The sequence below is a fragment of the Euwallacea fornicatus genome, chromosome 15 (genome assembly GCF_040115645.1).
Source record: "Euwallacea fornicatus isolate EFF26 chromosome 15, ASM4011564v1, whole genome shotgun sequence".
In the NCBI taxonomy this organism is placed as follows: Eukaryota; Metazoa; Arthropoda; class Insecta; order Coleoptera; family Curculionidae; genus Euwallacea; species Euwallacea fornicatus.
The window spans coordinates 1,072,011-1,086,057 of NC_089555.1; the positions used below are offsets into that span (position 1 = coordinate 1,072,011).

Here is a 14,047-nt window from a genome sequence, read left to right on the forward strand (position 1 = left end):
GCACTGGGTCACAGCACAAACTTGATTATCGTAGAATTCTTTTCTAAAATTAGATGATAACGGTAATGGATCTACGACAGTGCACTTCATCGCGCACAAAATCGAATTTGTTCCCTGGTGAGCGGATATTGGGGATTGTTGCATGACAACTGCTGGTAACTGTGCTTTAGATAGCAATTTTTCGTTTCATCAGAACTTCTTTCCTAACTTTTACCAAGTACCCGCTAAAACCACCTTTCCAACGGAGCTAAGCTAATTAAGAGGATCTACACATAAAATCCAAACGTACCCGCCTGCCGACTGGGGTATTCCAACCATTCCACCAAACCACTCTTACTTTCAGCTTCGCCATTAGGAAGGAGTATGGTGTTTTCTGCACAAGAAACGATATGACTGATAACGTTTGGCATCGTGGTACCACTCACGGCGCATTCAGCTTAAGCACAACGTGCGATGAAAGACGAATTCGCGGCAATTGAGTCCACCGGGATTTTTACCTCAATCACCGAGACTTAATGGTGGCGAATTCGGCTCGCACTTCAGAATGTTCACATTAGAAGAAAACTCTCCATCATCCACCCGTCTTCAATTACATGACGAAGTAGTAACGATTAAAAACGAAACCGATAACTGCAGTGATCGCCAGCCGGTCATTCACAGTAGTGATAACGTGACTATCTATCAACAAACCCTTGATTCGGTGATTGAGGAAAAGCTGAAACGTGAGTTTCTAAACGACTTGTTCAATTCTCCCAATCTTTTGTGCGATATCTGTGATGACGTCCAGGTGCAGAGGGTGATCAACCTGAACGAGCAAGAGCGATTCACGGGGGGGATCGTTGTGAGGCAAATTCGAAAAATTGGCCTGCAGAGGAAAAGGGTGAGCAACTTTGTTGAGTAGCATTGTTTTTTTTTTTAACAGAAAGTGGTTTAAAATTAAGAAACGGTCCGAGTCCATAGCAAATGAGTTTTCGACTTTGAAACGTAAAATACTGTAAGTGCAATACGCTAAAATTCTGCTATCAACTTAAGCTAACATTGTAATAGTAATTTCTTGGTAGTACCTATCTACTGAGTTTAGATTTTCTCTAGAATTTTTCAAAATTTTAAAACATCACTCAAAATTAGCAATAAATCATTGAAAAATAAAGAATTCGTAAAAACCAGACAGATAAATTAATTTGTATTACTCACAAACATTTACGTAAAAATCCATTAAAGTATTTTCAAAAAGACAAACATCTCTTTTCAAATTCCCAAAAAATCCGCCTGCAGGCCCACAAATCAGTCCTGAATAGTAAAGGAATTCTTTAAAATTTGCGGAATTTAAGGAGCACAATTTTGGTCAAGGATCGACATTTAATGCACCTTATAATAATTCAAAAAAATCTACATAAACACTTTAATTTATCATTACTACAAAAAAAAAACCGTACAAAAATAAATTTCAAAAAGTCATTTGCGCTGGTTTTACACCAACTTGGAGGTTCGTGAACTGGAACGTAAAATTCCTGAATCATTGTAATCAGTTTCACCAAGTATTGTTTATACAGGGTGTCTCGTGTTAGTAAGTCAATCCGCCAACCAGAGATTTCTTATGCAAGAATAATTAGACTTTCCTTATAGCATTTTTAGCGCTTTATATTCGTTACACAGGGTGTTGAAGTTAGTTAAAAAAATTCCTTTTTTAATAACTTGGGTGTTTCTTAACATATTTTAATTTAAATTTGCAGTGATATATAATCCGATTATGCGCACATTTCCTATGATTATGGACAAAAAATTTGGAGAAACAATGAGGAAAATGGGGGAGCCCATACGCGTTTTCCCCCCAACTTTTTTTTTTGCTCACGGTAATGATGCATTTATTTAGTTATTCAAATTAGTTGTTTCATTATCTAGATTTCTTCATTCTTGAAAGTTTTTGATTTGCAGCTTTAGCAAATATTTCAGCATATTGTCCTCCAATGCGTGGCTTCCATTTTTTATTTATGTCGAGAATACAGTTCAATAACACACATGATTGCCGTTTTAGCACTTGGTGTACGTTAAACTAATTAATGTCTTAATTTTCCAATTTAAAAGTAATCGTTCTCGTTCTAATATCCGGATTGTTGTAGATAATTTGTAAAAATTTCGTCTTCCTGATGTGGTTAATTAAATAAATATAAAATGGAAGTTACGTATTGGGGGGGGGGGGGGGGACATTCATCTGAAGTAAGCTATAAATCAAAAGTTTCCAAGAATAAAGAAATCCAGACAACGAAATAATTAATTTGAATAACTAAACAAATGCACCATTGGCGTGCGCAAACGAAATTTGGGAGAAAAACATATAAACGACCTCTCATTTCTCTTATTGTTTCCCCGATTTTTTTTAACCCAAATCAGAGAAAATGTGCGTTTAATCGAACTATACATCATTGCAAAATTTCATAAAAATATGTTAAGAGGCACCCAAATTATTGAGAAAAGTACTTTTTTATTAACTTCCATATTCCGTGTAATGAGTATAAAGCGCAGCAGAAAAAAGTGCCATAAGAACAGTCTAGTTATTTTCGCATAGGGAATCTTCGGCTAGCTGACTGGTTTACTGATAGGAGACACCCTGTAGTTAAATATGTTCACGTTATTTGGAAATTAGAACACGCCAAAATCCGTTAATAAATAGGGGAATGAATTAAACCTTTAAATCAAAGTTATTAAAGGAGTTTTACAGACATGAAACTAATCCATGAAGGAGCTTTCCAAAAAAATTCATGAATGAATATTCTGGGGTCGACAAAATTTCGTTGGTTGCACAAAATTATCACAACAAAAAATATATCACAACTTGAGCTTCAAACAACTTTTATACGTATTGTCCAATCATCCCTACAGCAAATCTTTCCATGTTGAATTTTATTATGATCGCAAACTGGGAGAACGAAACAAATCACAATTTTTCCAAATTTTAGAGCCTCCTGTGAATTGTTGTAGCGTTAAAAAAATGTTTAAATCACATTTTAGGCATATTACCACTCCTTTACTATTTTAGAGATTTGGAAGCGAACCGAAAAACAGATGTGCCTGGATATGCATCGAATGTAATTTATAATGTAATATTTTTAAACGTTGTAATAATCCAGAGACGAGTTCAAAATTGAAAGAAAAATACTGTAAGTTTGTTTCATTACAAAATCACTAAAATCGGTTCAGTAGTTATTCACTATCAAAGTCTTCGCACCTTTTTAATGGCGTGTAATCAGGGTTCGGGAGAGATTATCGCGATAATTTCATTAATCTATCGAATTTGATATTTCAATAATGCAATGCTGGTTTGTCATTGTTACGCTGAACCGATTACTGACGAATTGCAGCAATAATTTGCACCAAGTGTACTTATCGTGATAATATCCGGTCACCCCAGCAATGTCGTAGCTGACTAAAATATTTCAACCTTTTGGCCGTGCTTCTTGGGGGTATGATCCATGAAATTCTCTCCTTAAATACTATTCGTGCAACGAAAGTGAAATCATGCTTTTGGAGAAAATCACTAAACAAAAAAATACACTGGTTTGCTGCCTTCACTCATGTTCTCTTTGAAATTAATTTTCATTTGTGCAAACTTTCCAAAAATTATCGATAATTTCCATTGCATTTATTGCATTGCTTGTGACTGGTACCCCCAAAACAACGAGATATTAATACGGAAAATGAAATTCTTAGTGTAATACCAGCGTTATTGATCTCTACGCCTGTTACAAGATTTTTTTCATGTGGTTATTTCCTCTTTGAAGGACATTTTGTTAATTTTTCTATTGATGAAATTTGACATAAAATCTAATTTTGAAAATCTAAAATTCCTAAAAATCAACGAGCTCAGTTTTAGTATTCTGCTTCAGGCCCTATTCCATTGCAGCATAGCTAGACTTTGAGAATCTTTGCGATAGCCAGTACATCCAAAGCCTGGTGGTTTTACCAAGAAACTAATTTCCATGAAAACGTGAGAATTGGCCAATAATGCTCTACATCGATTTCATCGCTTCCATGTGGAAATTCCTTTGTTGGCAAAGTTATTAAGTTTTGAACTGCATTAGCTTTTACTTGTGTAACCCAATTATTGAAATGATGGGTTGTTTTGTGTTACGAGAAACGTATAAGATATATGGAAATGCAGTGGCAAATTTGAACCTTAGGTTTCTGCTAAACTTGCCTACGGCCATGTGTGAATAAGTATGATTAAAGCCCAGTTGCTGAATCGTAGCTTAAGGTCGGTTCCACCCAACCCGATCTTAGTGTACAGAGTGTCAAAAGGACATATCATTAATTCTAGGGGTTAGAGAGAAGGCTAAAATAATAGTAGTTTAAAAAAAATGCTGTAACTTTTCGACAATTATCATGGGAACAATGATAATTGAGTGGTTTCAATAATGTCAGGTGGTTCATACGTTTTCCTTATACAGGGAAAATCAAAATTTCTTGTATAAAATAATTAATTTTTTTTAAATAAGTTAACGAAATCGGTATATTTTTCGTTACTTTATTACTTTATTGTTTTTCTACAAAAAAGGTATGCCTTGCTTTAATCGATATCTCGTACCGTTTTTGAGAAAATCGCATTTCACTACCAACACACACTATACATGCCGACAACTTTAAATCAATTAAAATAGCAATTTATTATAAAAAAAATGTTATGTATTACTGATAAAGTTATCAAGAATGTTTAATATGGGTATCTTAGACTGCAACCCAGTAGCATCGGCAACAGTACCTTCTACAAGGCCGAATGTTAGATGCATATTTGCATACTTCTCGTTGCCGAACTCCCAGATATTATTAAGATAAGTAATGTTCATAACATTCAATGTTGGCATGAACATTTTGACAACTTTAGCTGTATTACATACCATTTTTCGTAATGAACTGCTATTTTATTTGATTTTAAATTGTTGGCACATATGGCGTGTGTTGGTAATAAAGTGCGTTGTTGTCAAAAACGGTACAAGATATCGACTGAAGCAAGATATGACTTTTTTGCATGAAAATGATTAAAAAATCAAGCTAGGAAAAAAATACTGAATTCGTTAACGCACAAGAAAATTAATGAATCTAAATGGTAAATTTTTATTTCCCCTGTATAGGGAAGACGCCTGAAATATCTGTTTACATACGAAAATAAGCACGACTATGAGTTGTTGAAATCGCCCAATTTTCATTTTTACCATGATAACTGTTTAAAAGTTGCAGCAAAAATTTCTTACTTTAAGAGCAATCAACTTGGTAACGAAAGTCGTTAGTATTCTTTTTATACGAAGAACTAGCATCATTTAACCTTCTATATAACCCCTAGAATTTATGACATGATCTGTCCGGACACCCTGTATACAGCTCATGGTGTAATACGGAATTTGATAAGATTACTCTTATTCTGATAGCCCTGGAGTTTTTATGGGTATCAGAATTTATGAGGGTCAGAGTTAGGCGAACCGAGCTTAAACCGACCAATTAACGTTAAATAACCATTAATTGTTTTCCCGGAAAATATTAAATATTCCGTTCGTCACTGTCGAGATATCTGAAATGAAAATTGGCCAAAATCCATTTAAACTTCCTTAAGTTCCCCGCCTCCTCATATGTCCCAAAAGCCATTGAAAATTCAGAAGGAAGTGCGGAAATTCCGAGGGAAAATCCCTGAAGATATTTTAAAACATAAATGACGCGTACGAAATTTTGTTTACAGTTCTTTAAAAATATCAACCCAAAGTACTTAAGAAAATCTAGACGAAACCTGGTATGAATCCAAGGAACAATCCGATATTTTCTGGAGTTTCTGTAACATGAAAAATACTATTTCAACTACGATCTACTTGTAAATTACAATCAATGGTAAATAGATACCAATTACAAATATCAACTGTAAAGTGTATAACTGTCGTCAGACTGGGAGTTTTTACGTTCGACCGAGGTGTTATTACAAATAATCGCTGATTTTTCATGGAAATCATATACTATGTATACATGAAATAAGGTGATTCCCAGCAAAGTCAGTTATTTTTAATTTTTTTTCCCATTTTACCTACTCGCCGTACACCATACCTTTGCGTTTAAGCTTCGAGGGGAAAAACCGCACTTTCTAGCGACATTTCCACGAAGTGAAATCAACTTGCATTCGCAAATAATGTATATCCTACTTATCTGCAATGTTTATCACCCCGGCTTATGAGTGATTCTTTCAGGATTAAAAGTATTTCAGAATATGCATAATTACGCACTCGGCAAATGTGTTTTTCGAAAAACTGTTTAGTTTTCGCCTGATGATTCGCAAATTAGTCCGTTGGTTCAGGATTCAACCATAATAATTCTGATGTCGGGTATTCTTAGAAAGACACCGAGCGTTGGGCTTATTGGGAAATTGCAAATTCCTGACGTGTACGTAGTTCTGAAAAGGAAAACCACAAGTCGGCGTTGAAACATTGGAGGAACGTCTTGGATACGTACGTCAACTGTTATCTACTCGTCAGACGATCACCGCCAGCTGCGAGTTTTTTTCTAATGAAAACTCGCCGTAAATATTATCGTGCAAGGGAAATGGAAAGATTAGTGGACGAGGATATCTTCATTTGATAAATTCAAATATAATTCAAAAAGCCCACGAAGTGACCGAACTATTTCACGTGTACTTGTCTCGCCCATTGTCAGCTCCGTGTTCCGATGCACAGGACTGGATTAGTTGGATGCAAGGTCGCGATGGGGGTTGGGTGGTCGTCAAAGTCCATGTGAACTGCACGACATTATTGTTATATGATGATTATTTTTAATCTCCGTACAGATAGCTAGATAACTAAAAGTTATAACGAAAATTGTACGGTGGTAATCTCATTTGAAATCAAATTTCGGCCAAAATACTTACGTACTTTTGTCTCTGTGCCGTTAATATTATCATATCGATAAATCCCAAATACCGGTGATTAAATGGAGAAAGGTGTGACCACTAGGTCGGTGCAAGTTGTAGAAATTATGCTACGGTAGATATCTTCACGCCGTGTTCCCGGAAATGGTGAGTAGTTCGATATGTTTCGAGACCTCCTGCTGTAACCACAACCAACTTCGTATGTCCCAAAAGCCATAATATTTGACGTTATAAGGCGAATATTCGGGACGTGTGGTCGACTTTTCTACAAGTCATAACCGCCCAACGACGACGTTTTTTTTTTTCTGGTGAGAAATCCACCGGGGGATTTCTCCGCGAAGGTCGGCCGACATTACAATTTCTTTAATTCCATGAATATAGCCAGAATATAGACCTATCAGTTATGCTTTTACCGGTGCTGCAATTCACGATTGTTGGAAATTCCTAATTGAATCCATTTTTGGGTCAGTGGACGCGCGGCAGATTTGAAAGTTGCTATTCATTATCAGAATTTGCGGCTCTGCGGTAAACTGTTTGCTTATGCTGATCTGCTCAAGGTTAAACTGTGCGGTCTTCTCGCCAAGACGTGTGTGTACCACTTTTCTTCGCCTTTATTAACTGTTAAAATCTAGACATAATTAATTACTGTAATACGTTATTACGTCAATCGGCGCTTCTATTCGACCGCTGATGAAATAGAAAAATTAAAAAAAAAAAAACAATCGCGCATCAACGTAAATAAATATGTACGTGTAAACCGGTTTATCACTTTCACTGCTGACCAGTATAAGGATTAGTACCTCTAAAGGCGGAAGCCGTTTTTTGGAGAAATAAAACTCGGTTGGTTAAAAAAAAACACGAAACGAACACGTGTTAACAAAAAAAAATCAGCAAAATGACGTCACATGAATAACGACATCTTTTGACGTCATAAGCTTGCTGCACAAAAGCATTGGCTGGAAACGGATGACGTCTTTCGGCGTCATGACGAATTAGAGTTGCTCCGTGCTTATTTGTTGAAAATGAAGTTGAAAAGCGAACGCAAATTCTGTTGATGTGCTGGAGAGCAAGGCCCAAGACAAAGGGCCGGTTTTCCGGGACAAAGAGGACAGTGGAACACTGTTTCCTGACGAACTTGATGTTTGTTGCAATTAGTGCACCTCGTGCAGTGAAACATTTGCGTTGTTTATAGTCGTCGATACCTCCAAAATTTCGCTAACGAACCTCTAAAAAAATTCGATATTTTCCGTTTTTTAAATTAAATTTGAACTAGCCCCAGCTCCTAAGGGAGGTCTTATTGAACATTGGTTTATATAGCGAACTCGCATTATTTGTGGGTGTTCAATGCTGAAGACTGAAACGAAACTTGTGATTTTCGATGCCACTGAAGGTTGTCGTCAAATAAATGTTGAAAGTCTACGTGTGTAACTGACTATTTCCGATAAACAGAGAATAAAAATTTGATACAAATATTCGCGAATTGTCGGTAATACAGGGTGCTCCATTCAAAGCTGTGATTGAAGGTTACTCAAAGACAGCACGGTGTATAAAGAAAAGGTTCAAATAAAAGTTATCCGATAAAGAGGGGGACATGTCATGAAGATACAAACCTTTAGCCAACATGTTAATTTAAGTTAATCTCAAGGGCAACTTTTTTTGACAACTCCGTATTTTTTAAAGATCCTCATAGACCTTCAAAAAATGAAAATCTTCTATTTGAACAGTTTTTTTATTAGACGTTTTACTGCAGAGTTACCTTCGATTTTTGTCCAATTTTTGAGATAGTCGAAATTATTGAATTTTTTTTTCTAGAAAAGTTTTGCAATGCATATTTTGTTTAAAACTCATAACAATCTTTCTATCTAACAAAAAAAAATTATTTCTATGGAAAAAAATATATATAGTTTGTAATTTGGCAAGTTAATATAATATCCTGATTTGAGAAAATTATGGAAAAATGTCCTTCCTGCTCGAAATACGTCGCAACTCTTATGAAAAAAGAATTATTGACTTTGCGCAACATCTCCCCGTTCATCAACACACATTTTCAATTCTCCTTTTCATGCCGTCTGCAGTGGTTGGTACTTTTGCATAAACTTTGTCCTTTAAAAAACCGCAGAGAAAAAAATCTGGTGAGGTCAAATGAGGCGACCTAGGAGGCCAGTTCATTAGACCTCCCCGTCCAATCCATCGATCTTAATATATTTCATCCAGAACTTCACAAGACATTCTAGAAAAATAAGCTGGACGGCGGTCATACAGATACCACATCACCCGTCTAATCACAAGTGGAACGTTTTTTAATAATTCCGGAAGATTATTACACAAGAAATTGCGGTGCATTTCTCCATTCAAATTTCCTTCAATGAAGAAATGTCCAATTAAGCATTCTCCAACAATACCGCACCATACATTCACTGACCATGGTCTTTGATGTTCAGCTTCTCTAAGCCAATGTGAGTTTACAGCACTCCAAAGATGCAGATTATGGCCATTCACTGCACCAGTGGTGCAGTGAATGTGAATTCATTCGAAAACAAAACGTCGGAACAGAAATTTGAATTTTCATTTAATTGCTGCTTTGCCCAATTACAAAAATTGACTCGGTTTACAAAAACGGTTCCATGGAGTTTCTGATGTAAAGAAATATGGTAAAGAATGTAAAAAATATGGTATTTATTCACCTTCAAATTTTTTTGGACACCTGTTTTTGATATTCCTGAGTCAACAGCAATTTGACGGAAACTTACTTGGTGATCGAAGGCAACAGCTGCAAGAATTGCTATTTTATTGCCTTCAAGTCTTGCACTTTGGGAGCGATTGCATGTTTTTGTTTCCAACGTTTTCATTTCTTTGAAATTTTTAATGACTGCATTGAAAGTTGCCCAACAGGGAAATCTTTCAGCATAAAGTTCTACTGCGCGACTAACATTCCTTCTAGCTTTTCCATAAATAAAAACCATTTCCAATTTTTCATCCAAAGTGTAGCGATCCATTTAAATTATTGAAGTTTGAAATGAAAAGGATAATTTTTGAATAATTTCACACAAAACAACTATATTTATTTTCAAAAAAAGAACATCGATTTCCTGTAGACCTTATTTTAACGTAGACTATAACAAGTAGTTCAAAAAAATGTTTTTTTTTTTCATATACAGGGTGAGTCTTAAGTAATGGGACAGAGAGCAACGATGGATTTATGACATAAAAATAATGCAATATAGCTAAATTTATGTTATACCAAAAGTTGAAAATAACTGAGATACGAGGTGCCAAAGTTGAAAAATTAAATCAAATTTTCTTAAATATCTCTGAAACAGTTCGGGCTAATTTCACAAAATTTCTTATGTAGGGGTTTTTGGAGAGGATCAATTCAAATTTATCGACGATTTCGGTGTATTTTCTAGAGGGTGTCACAATCGACAATAAGGAGTCACTTAAGCCATTTAAACTTTTTTGTATCCCATTACTTAAGACTCACCCTGTATATGTAGGATTTGGGGTCCAGATCGAGATGCAATCTGAATAGCGCAAATCTGTATTGTATAGATTATAAGTTGAGGGGTAGAAAGTATCCGAAGGCCATTCACGGTAATGACACATCCATGGCCGTTGTTGACCATTACCCTAGGTTCTGACCAGATGTGAGCGTAACGGTCCGCCAGGGAGGGCGGCTTACAGGTCCCTTTTTGAGCTTTAGACGGTTTTAGATGGTTTACAGCCATGGCTGGGTCTACTTAAGGGTTGGAAGAATGAGAAGCTCTCTCTTTTTTTTCCTATTCGTTACTGGCGACTTCTGGTTCTTCGGCCCGTCACTCGAGACTAAGAAGTCGCGCCCGCGTTTAGTTCTTGTAAAGTCTAGTCTACTTAATTATTCAATATACGTATCGCTAAGTTAACGTGATTATCACTGAAGAACCCCAACATTCCCCTAGACAACAATCAAAACCCTACATATATACATATATATATTTAGATAGAAATATTTTTATGAGTTTTAAACAAAATACGCAATACAAAACTTTTCTAAAAAAATTGCAACAATTTCTACTATCTCAAAAAAATTGAGAAAAATCGAGGATAACTCTACAGCAAAACGTTTAATAAAGAAATTGTCGAAATAAAAAATATATTAATTTTTTTTAAGGTCTATAAGGATCTTTAAAAAAATACAGGGTTGCCAAAAAAAGTTGCCTTTGAAATCACTTTAAAATGACGTTGTACCGTGAGGCCAGGAATCCCTTCGGCACAATGATTGAAAATTGGCGGGTTCTGCGTTCGCTGCTGGTTCCGTTCTTTATTTCCGAAGGACCACTCTCGTTCTGTATCAAATCGAGAGAGACTGTAGAGAAATGCTTAAACTTGTCTTAAGTCTCATCGCCTCAAACCCGAACTCCTCAGTGAGTTGCTCGTGAACGCGGGCACTCCTTTCACCCTTACTGTAATTTACACTGAACTTAGATGACTTTTCCAGGATTTAAACTTGAAACCGTGCTGTTGTACTGAGTGGGTGCTGACTTTATACTTGAACTGAACTCAGCTGAGGCTCGCGTATTTCTTCGCTGCCGGTGAAAAAGACCTGACCGCACTGTTTACGCAGGGATCAAACTCTGTTGAGTTCTTCTTGGTTGGGTGTTGAACTGCTGTTACTTAACTCCTTTTAAAAACTGATCTTTAGGGGAGGAGAAGTCAAGGGGGAACTCCCCCTACCATTTCTTGGTCCCCACGCCTCGCAGAATATCATCTGGAGATGATAGAGCTGTGTCTCATAAGTCATTTGGTACTAACAATTGGAGTCTCCAATGTCCGTTGTCCCCTCTTTCTTCTGCCATTTGGTCTCCCAGGGATTGTAATAGCGTTTCGGTATATTTTATTTGCGTCCTTCGAAATTCCCAAGTAGTCCGAATTGTTTTCGGACGGACGTTTTGACCAAAAGTCATTATCTTCACGAAATGTCCCCCTCTTTACTGGGCAACTTTGATTTGAAACTTTCCTTCGTGCAATGCACCGTTTGTGAGTAATCTGCAGTCGCAACGTTAAATGGGACACCGTATATATAGTTCTGAATTATCTAAATATCGTAGTTATTTTTACATTTCAAGGTCCATATAAGACGATTAAACCAACAGACAGCGCCTCAAAGCTCCCAAAATTTAACCGAAAATGTCCAACGTGTAATAACGCCCATGTGCTTTTTGCCAGTTTTCATAGTGTGGGTGCCCATGTCAGGAATCTATAGAGCAATTGTCTGAAATAGCATTTGGGCGAACTTTTTAATAAGCCTGTGCCAACATGGCCAAAATCCAATAATATACTTGGTTCCTTCGATACGGGGTCACTTGACACCCATTTTTCCTATTTTGAAAGTGCTCTTGAATGCAGATGACTCAAGCACGACTTCATCTCTCTATCGGTCGATTGAGCCCAATTTCCGCGTCTCAATAATTTCAGGATTTTCCTGGAATGTTTCAAGAAGGCAGGGGGAGGTAAACGTCTGCGTTTCCCACTGCTTAAACTTTGAGTTCCTGGCATACATGGTTACCTAGGTGTTTTTGAAATTATGGAAATGTAATGTAACCGTACGTATTTAGGATCCAAATCAATTGATTTAATTGAAAACCCACTTGCCACAGCAAAATTTCGATGGATGATATGTTGAGGATTTTCACAGTAAATTATTTCAAAATATCGGTACAAATGGGACAATAATAGTTCATTCTGTTCCCGGAATTCAGGATTCGATTTTACGGTTTTGAGTGTGGCTCAAAACGAAGGTCCTTTAAACTCAACTTTCCAGATTTTCGATCTGAAAATTGGGCATTTCGATTGAATACACAGTTAGTAAAAACGAAACTCAAACACCTCCATATTTTCGCTGTTAAAATTCTTCAAAGGTGTACGTAGTACAAGTCACGTTTAGTATTTTATAGGCTGTTTACAATTCACAATAAAGAACAGCTAAAACCTGATGGCATTAGAAATTTATATTAAAAAAATCGAGATCAAATTGAGACTCATGCATTTTTGACGTCATCGATTCATTCCATTATTGACTACAGTTGCATAAGTGTCCAAATGCGAAGTCTAAAGGGCACTTGTCGCTTTTCGTTTTTACATGGGGCGTCAACGTAGCTAAAAAAGAATGAGTAATTAATCATGATTTAAAAACGAAATCTCAAGAAAAATATTTCCGATAATTAACAGAAGTTTTGCTACAGTTCAGAGCGTAATTAAATGCCTTAAAAATTACGACAGTGTTCAGCACTGTCCGAGGAAAAGGTTTAATTCGCATGATGGACGCTGAACTTTACGGAAAATAAAATAAAATCCAAAGATTCAGCCTCGAAATTCACTGATGAAATTTGAAAATATTTAAAAAAGAGAGCGATTGCTTAAACGGTGAAAAATGTATTGAAAAAAGATCATTTTCATGGAAAAATAGCTCGTACGAATTTATTAGCAAAGCAAATAAAGTCAAATGTATAAGTTTTGCAGGAAAATGTAGAGGAAAGGTTTTCGATTCTTGGAAGAATGTTATTTTCACGGATGAATCTAAATTGAATATAATTAATTCAGGTAAAAAAAATTATGCGCTGTTGCTAAACGCGGCAGCGGTTCGCTTTGGGTTTGACTCTATAAGTCTGCAGCAAATCCAGGAAAGTTACACTTCGTCGAAAGTATTATGAATCAGGATATTTGTTCGTCTTGAGAATACTTTTGTATTTCATCCAGATAACGATTCAAAGCATAAAACCTTCGAAGATCAATCCTGGTTGCTCTGTGGTAAAACTGCCGAAAAATTATGGATACACTTCTACAAAGTCTGGATGTTGTAGAAAACTTGTCGTTTTTTGAAAAAAAAGCAATCTACAAACATCACATTTCCAATTATGAAGATCTTAAACAGACACTTTCAAAACTGGGAAATATGCGATCGGGCTTTTGTGAAAAATTGGTTTCTCGAATGCCCAACAGATTGAAACCAGGATCTGTCCAAAGCTTATGACTTTTTTTCGTTCCGTTCACACCATTTTATTTATTTTATTACTTTAATCACGAATTATTTCGTATAATTTACTTTTTAGTTCCACGTAATTAAGGGAAGTTTTCTCTTTGTAGATGAGTGTCTCAGATTAAAATGTTAAATTGAAC

General features: G+C 36.1%; 2 protein-coding genes across 4 annotated transcripts in view; both read left to right on the forward strand.

Annotated features, from left to right (window-relative positions):
• Positions 1-14,047, forward strand: part of LOC136343563 (zinc finger and BTB domain-containing protein 17-like) — a 16,536-nt gene continuing 2,489 nt past the window's right edge. Inside the window, exons 1-3 of one of the 3 annotated variants that reach the window (XM_066290362.1) lie at positions 1-155; positions 219-285; positions 344-880. In XM_066290362.1, the coding sequence (XP_066146459.1) occupies positions 545-880 (336 nt within the window). In that variant the 5' untranslated portion in view covers positions 1-155; positions 219-285; positions 344-544. Of the gene's footprint in view, positions 881-14,047 lie in introns of all 3 variants that reach the window. The other 2 variants (XM_066290360.1, XM_066290361.1) reach the window with 2 other exon arrangements.
• LOC136343567 (zinc finger protein 8-like) overlaps positions 6,692-14,047 on the forward strand; it is an 11,065-nt gene continuing 3,709 nt past the window's right edge. Inside the window, exon 1 of the mRNA XM_066290370.1 lies at positions 6,692-7,042. The gene's annotated coding sequence lies outside the window, so the exon portion shown is untranslated. The remainder of the gene's footprint in view (positions 7,043-14,047) is intronic.